The 7,881-nt window shown below is 34.3% G+C and overlaps 1 protein-coding gene across 1 annotated transcript in view; it reads left to right on the top strand.

Moving 5' to 3' along the window:
- Window positions 1–4,706, top strand: part of LOC111148654 (general transcription factor IIA subunit 1) — a 42,886-nt gene extending 38,180 nt beyond the window's left edge. The window contains exon 9 of the mRNA XM_022505413.1: window positions 422–4,706. Within this exon, the coding sequence (XP_022361121.1) occupies window positions 422–529 (108 nt within the window). The 3' untranslated portion in view covers window positions 530–4,706. The remainder of the gene's footprint in view (window positions 1–421) is intronic.
- Window positions 4,707–7,881: the final 3,175 nt, after the last annotated feature.

Below are 7,881 nucleotides of genomic sequence, written 5' to 3' on the forward strand. Positions count from 1 at the left end.
CAGAACTCATAGACACAGAGAACAGATTGGTGGTTATTAGAGGCCAGAGGATAGATGGGGCAAATGTGTGAAGGGGGTCAAAGGTACAAACTTGGAAGTTATAAAATAAGTTACAGGGGTGTGTTATACAGCATGATGACTGTAGTTAATGACATGTTATATACTTGAAATTCTCATCACAAGAAAAAAATTTGTAACTGTATTATGGTGATGGGTATTAACTAGACTTACTTATGATCATTTTGTAATATATATAAATATTGAATCATGTGCTGCTGTAACTAATATTACATGTCAATTATCAATTAAAAGAATATAAATGTAGTAACGTACAAGACAGATTTTTTTGGTGTATTAATGGGTTTTTTGTTTGCTCTGTCTTTTGATTGAATCTTTTACATTCTTTTTTTTATTTATTTAGATACACAGAAGTAAAAACAAGTGGAAATTTCATCTTAAGGATGGCATTATGAATCTTAATGGAAGAGATTATATATTTTCCAAAGCCATTGGAGATGCAGAATGGTGAAGAGTTGGTTCTTTTCTTTTATAAATAAAACAAACTTAAAAAAATTTAAAGTGGACAGTTTGAAACTTGGGACATACACCAACCAAAACTTAACTTCTGCATGTCAGAAAAGTGCAGTAGAATCAAAGCTACTGGAACAAAGAGACCTTGACAACATAGACACTACTAACTGGCAAGCCATGGAACTGTAGCACCTGGGGTTGTTGGGGTGGGGGAGGTTGGGGTTTTGGAAAACCATAATTGTTGATTTTAAATACAGGTACCTGCCACCAGTAATTAGCATGTAAAGCTTTGTCTATAGTCCTTCCTTCAACTTGGGTTCAATCAGAAGATACTTGTTGGAACGAACTGAAGAGAATTCCCTTTTGATAGATTGAACTGAAACTGCTTATTGTATGTGGTTATATTTGGTAAAAATTGCGTGTGAGCTTTTTACAAAAGGGTAAGAATTATGGTGTTGAATTTTAATTCACTTGTATAAGGAAATAATTTAGAACTCTCATTATAGGTCTTAAATATTTTTACTAGCTATTCTCCCTCAGTAATATATACCTCTTCTTCCCTGCTTTATGAAACATCTCTTTAAGAGTAAAGGAAGTAATCAGTAATCACAGTTTGGAGACAAAATTTGACCCAGGAATGGTTATTTTAATTAGGTTTTCATACTCATTAAATATAACTTTTAAAGACTTGGGCCTCATTGAGTTGAACAGAATTAAAATGACAACTTTGGTTTCCTTACCGAAAAATGCTTGTTTCTTTTAGTCGTCCCATACCTTATGAAGAAACCCCAGGGTGGCTCCTCAGGAATACAGTTTTATTTCAGAGAGGTACCATCTAGCTGAAATTACATACATAAGAATAGATACAGATTTTTTCCTGTTGGGCTGAAGAATATGCTTATATATGTGTTTAATCTTTAAGCTAAACAGACATTCAGATAACATTCTGTGCATTGACTGAAGCAGTGGGTAGTGAGGACCTGGATTTTTTTTAAAACAGTTTAGTAATTATAAAAGTTTCTTGTGTTTACTAGTGAAGAATTTAAAAACTATTCTAATTGAACAAATTTTTTTAATTGCAACTTTGTAATTTGAGGGAGAAATTTTGGGGCTAAAGGGGGGTTGGGCCACTAAGTACCTATTTACCTCTCTTTCATTTGGTGGCCCTTCCAGGCCGTTGGTAATGTAGGCATGGGCTCCAGTTTGCACATCGAGAAGAAAGCATAGAAATTTGAGTTGTATATTAAGAATAATAGAAATGTAATATGTATATTAAGAATGCACAGCTCTGTATTCTGTAAGAGCCTCTAAAGAACAATATGGCAGTGCTGTGTTCTGTGTGAACTAGTTGCCTGGGAGAACTGTAGGAACACTTCATCTGTGTTTTCTTATAACTAATTCTTTTTCATGGTCTATCTTGACAAAATTAACGTGTGTTTAAGATACTTGTACATTGCTTTTTTTTTTAAGTCTTCCATTTTCGTCTTCCTTTTATTTGCCTTTGTGTGTTTCCAGAAATAACAGAAACGCTTTACATTGCAAAGAAAAACTGTGAGCTGTTATATGTTTTTTTTTCTTTTTAACACAAATCTTTAAACTTCTTAAAAAGGCTAATCTTTTTTTTTTTTTTTTTTCCTACTTCCCACCCCATGTAGCAACTTGGTCCCTTTAACTTATGTTCTCAACTTTGGTGTAAATGATGGTTTTAGCATGCTAGTAGTTAGGTTTTATTTAGATACCATTAACTGGTGTAATACGGTTTTAATTTTTACTGTATTAATTTAGTTTTTTTGGAGGGGAGGTTTGTTTATTTACCCCACTACTCTCAAAGCACACACAGGTTTTTTTTTGTTTGTTTGCTTTTGTTAATGAATCTGGGAGAAGAGAAGGGAGGGGGTGAAATCACAGAAGTCCTGTTTTTCAGTTGTCCTTCAGTTAGTTGCTAATAGGTTTATAGTTACCCAATGAAGAAGTCAACCACCTGAACTACCTATAAAAGTTTAGCAGTGCTGCAATGTTGATTGAAACCCTTTGGCTATATTGTAGTTCTTCTGCTACTGAACCTTGAATTACTATATGATATACAGCTCATGTTTTGGGCCCTCTATGTAGACATAACATTTGTATTCATAGTAGAATTGTATACAGGCCTGTTTTTATAACATTTTCCAACATGAACAACCACTGCTTTCAGAGTGACTCACTAGGGTTATTTGGAAGCAGGAAATAACCATTTGTATTTGCACCTCTGTATTGCATATTAATTATGGCATACTTGGCAAATGCTTTTCTTTTACCTGTGAAAATTCTGAAAGCCGGTCCAAACAACACTGCATACCAAACTGTGCTCTTATATATTACTGCATCGTGTTCCTTTTTAATCAGATAGAATGTTTTGGTTTTATTATAGTGGCTTGCTATAAGAATGCCACTTTCTTATCTTTTACTGTACTTGAATTCTTAATCATGCTTTTACATTGTGTTTAACAAATCATTTCATTAGGTTCTATAAAATGTCATTCCTTTGAAAAAGGCAAAGATTCCCACTTTCAGAATTTAAAATAAAAATAACATATTTATTCAAAGAGGGAAAATAGTTCAGACTTGGTATTATGAAAATAAGTAAAGGTTTCAGAAGAGGATTTGTTGAGATTTGCACAGATGGTGATGGCACCTTTTACTACAAAAAAAAAAAAGATTAATGTTAACAGTGCTAAGGAAAATTTACACAAAATTACTAGGTAAAGTGTGGAAATGTGTGCCTTTCAGTATATGTACTCTTTTTTGGTGGTCGTTTGGATAATCAGACCATTTGAATTGCCTGAGAGCACATTTAATTTCTGTGGAGAGCCACATTTGGCTAAAACAACTTTAATGTGCAATTAGTTTCTAGAGTAAAATGTCTGTTATATGAGGGGGATCTTTATATTGGGCTTTTATATTTTTTAAATGTTCACATTTCTTTCTGTTAATTAAATGTCATCATATCACATATTGTTGCCTCTCTTAAAATCAAAGCCACCTTGATGTTATTCTTAGGAATATATCAGGATCTGAGTGGTGTGTATAGTGATTAAAATATGTTCTTGAAGAGCATATTCTAATAGATTTTGGTTTTAGCAAGAACATAAAAATATAATAGCTTTTGTATAAAGATTTTCTTTTGCTATATTGAAAATCAAAGATTTGGTTTTCTTTTTTTCTGGCTTTTATGGAGGAATAAAAAAGGGTTGTCTCCCTCTAAGAGTAATTTTTGGTTACCTTACAGCAATAATGTCAGCATTCTTTTCAAAAGGTAAATATGCCTTGTACAGGAAAACACATAATTTCCTCTTGGGAGTTCCCTTTATAACTTAGCATTTTCTTCCACTTGAGAAAATTCCTATATTTTCAGATTACTTCATCTTGAACTTTTTTGAACTTTTGTGCAATGGAATATTTTATTGATCCATCTTTGTACGTTTTCATTTGATTTCATGTCTGTTTCCCATCTGTCTGAGTCAGCTATTTCAGATTTTGAATTCATTGGTTAAAACATAGTTGCTTAAAATAGTTCCTCATGAGTATATATTAAATAGTTTTGCATTTTAATCTATTATGCTATGGAAATTATTCTGAAGTTTATAATTCCCTTTTTAAGCCTGCCTTAGCCTATCTTTTGTCATTTTTTATGATTTAAGGAAGAACACACCGAACTTAATATTTGTGTTTATTTTGAGGAACAAGAGAAATGTTTTTCTTCTCTTAAGGGAAGAACTGCTTTGAATTAGTAACTACTATTTTAGTCAAGTTTCCTTAAATCGGTCCAGTATGTGTCAGGGCTACAATTTTGGGGGAGGGGCTAATCCTTTTGCTGTTCTGAGCTACTATTGTCAACTGCTGTTGTACATACTGTTATGTGTAAGGGCGTAAATATATTTATTATGTTTGTAAAATTCATTCTGTACAATTGCAGATCAAGGTTGCTCTTCTGTGATATACAGGATATTATGTTTTAAAGACCATCTTGGAATACAATTAGAGAACTTAGTATTTTGATGTACTAAGACCTATTTTAAGTTTAATATTTTACCTTTGCAAAAACTTTAATTAAAGATGTTATTTAAAAAAGTAATGTTGCTTGCTTTGCTTACTAGTGTATAAGACTGTTATATAGATAACTGAATAAAACTATACAGTTTAGAAAGGAAATTGCTTTACATTGTTAATAAGTTCCACTTCATGAAAGAAAAGGGTATCATTAAATCCTCTACCTTCAAAATAAATAGGGTGAGATGTAAATCTGAAATATTAAACTGTGTTACAAGTTCTTAGTAACTTTTAAGAAGAATTAGTTGTATTTTCCAGGCACACAGGATTTTAAATTGGGCTAAATTCACACCAACAAAATGTAACTAAAAATTGATGTAATTAACATATTATAATAAATGAATAATTCTACCCCAAAGTATAGGTTACTTAGGATAAAATTATTTGAGGGCATATTTTAATTACTGTTGGGCTAAATCTTTTCCTTAGTTCAGAGTCTTAAAATAATTGCATAAGAGGAGAACTGGATTATTGAGGTTTGTATTACATATATATTTTGTGTTATTTTAGAAGGTATTAATTAGGTATTTTAATTTTATAGTTATTCAAATGAATCATTAAGGAGGGTTTTTTTGTAATTTTTTTTATCCTGTTACTACTTTACCTAGGAAATAAAATTTTAACTATTAAAACAATCATAATAAAGACATTTACTGCCAGCAAATCTTGTATTTTTGCACTTTAAGCTCCTATGTTGATGATCTTAACCATTTTGGCCTCAGTCTCTTCCTCTGTAAAATGATGACTGTGGTTTTGAAGTATAATGCATGTAAAGCTCTTAGAATCGTGCTTGGTACCAGCAAGCACCCAAATGTCACAAATTATAAATTTTGTAATTATTTGCATAATTTGAAATGATTAGTGGAGCTGCAAAAAGTTTTTGTTTTTTTTTTTAATGGTGAAAAATAGCAGAAGAAAATGTGATCTGATGAAGTTGAGGCAGTGGCAGATTTGGTTCCAACTAAACGAATCAAGCCTGGTACTGAGTAAGTGAAGCCCAGTGGCTGGAGCAGTGCCTGAGGGAAGAAAGGCAAAGGACAGGTATAGGAGAGGGTAATGAAACATGGTTTCATTGTTTCATGTTTCAAGGCTTTAAACTCTTCTCCCCCCCGCCCAAAGTAAACATATTCTGAAGTATAGGTCTAAAATAGGTCGAATTTTCCCAAAGCTAAAATTAGTAGAATTGGAGCATTTTTAAAAATCACACTTTTTCCTAAATGTCAGTGGATTCTTGCCAATTCATTTATGGAGAAAAACATTGATACTAAAATACTGTTAGGGAAAGATTCTGAAACTCTGATTACCTCACCCTGAGTCTGACCTGAATCCCTCTCCTAGTGATTGTTGGCCTTTGTGTAAACCTTCCTACTCCTCAGTCAAGGAAGAGGCAGATATAAGTAGTTGCTTACTTTTGTTTTGAAATAGTTTTCTTGGTCTGAGAAGAAATTGAGCACAGAGCATATATTAAGGCTCACTCAACTCAGTCTATTGTTATCTCCCATGGGCCAGGAATTGTGACCAGTACTGTTGGGAGGACTCAGGGATGAGTAAGATAGTTGCCACCTTTTCAAAGAAGTGAGGTTGAATTGTGTGGGTTCTAATTCTGGTGTAGATTGGATTAGTAATGGTGTGGACTTGGGTGTGTTGCCAAACCTGACTACCTCAGGACTGTTGTGAAGATGGGATGATGCATACGTTGCATTTGATGCAGTCCTTGGCACACGGTAACTGCTCAGTAATGGTGTATATACCCATATATTTTAGCAAGGAATAATGGTCCCGGAGAAGGTCTTAGTTTGGCTAGGTTACTTATGTGTGTTCTCCTTACCTTCCTACCTTCACAGACACAGGTTAACAGCCTATGATGATGCCTCTGCAATGGAGGGATTCAGAAGACAATATTAGTGATTATATTGGGCACCGAGTTTGTCAATAGAAATAATTCTAGAAACTTAACTGTAGTTGTGATCTTCACATTGAAATTGAATTTTGCTTTCTTGAATCAAGAACATTCTGAGTCTTCACTTACCTTCAAACTTCACCTTTCTGAAGGTTATGGAATTGAAATGATACCAGTTGCGTCCTGAGCACTTCCGGAATAGCCCTCTTTGTCAAACACAATGTTACAGAAACTATTCATTCCTGTTTCTATTGCTCTATCCAAACCTTATTTATCAGTAGCTACTTTTCCCACTCACTGGCATTTGAAGTTTAGTGTCATCTGAACCTGTTCCTTCCCTAGTCTTAATCCAATTTTAGTAAATAGCTCTACCGTCCACTCAAAACCCAGGAGTCATCCCTGAAGCCCTTTCTCCCCCTCATTTTACCTCATCTAATCTATCAGCAAGTTTTGCTGGGTCTACTGTCAATATAAACATTGACACCTTGTATTTCCACTAGTAGCTAGTCTAAGTCACCCCTAAATCAGACTGCCATCAACCAGTCTGACAAAGCTTCTTTGTTGTACTTGATCTTTCATATGAAGGGAGAACTAAAGTGAGTCAGGCTCCCTCAACTGGATCTCAAATGTGTCCATTGGAGGAGGGCCCCACCATGGCCCGTTACTCTCTTGCTGACCTGACTTAAGTAGCTATGTCTCACTAAAGCCCATTAGTCTATGTGGAATTGATTCAAAGTCCTGATGCACAAGTGGCAACCACATAGGGATCCATCTGACAGCACAAACATACAAAACTCAATTCCTAAACATGGCATTTACACCTGATTTTGCCTTTTGCCCACAACCCTCTCCCTAAATTTTTTTTAAGATTTTATTTATTTATGCACACAGAGAGCACAAGCAGGGGGAGGGGCAGAGGGAGAAGCAGGTTCCCTGCTGAGCAGGGAGCCTAATGTGGGGCTCAAACCCAGGACCCCAAGACCATGACCTGAACCAAAGGCATATGTTTAGCCAACTGAGCCATCCAGGCTCCCCAACACTCTCCCTTTCGATCTTTATGGTCTCAGAGTAAAGAACATTCCTATTGCTTCTACCAAGCTTTATCTTATATTGAGACCTGATGATGATTTGTCTTTCCTTGTTCCAAGTATGTTCTAACTCATTTTAAGACAAGCAATTGATGTTTTTCATATATAATGGACTCATATAAATTAATAAGATATTCTACCAGGGAAGGTGGACACATGGAACAAAAAAATCAGTTCTTCAAAGAAGAAAGGCAAATGTCAATTAATTGACCTTTTTTCATAATTGAAAGAATAGGAAATAAGACAATAAACTATTTTTCTACCTATCCAATG

Source organism: Enhydra lutris, unplaced genomic scaffold (genome assembly GCF_002288905.1).
Source record: "Enhydra lutris kenyoni isolate GAN:26980312 unplaced genomic scaffold, ASM228890v2 scaffoldscaffold20, whole genome shotgun sequence".
Classification (NCBI taxonomy): Eukaryota; Metazoa; Chordata; class Mammalia; order Carnivora; family Mustelidae; genus Enhydra; species Enhydra lutris.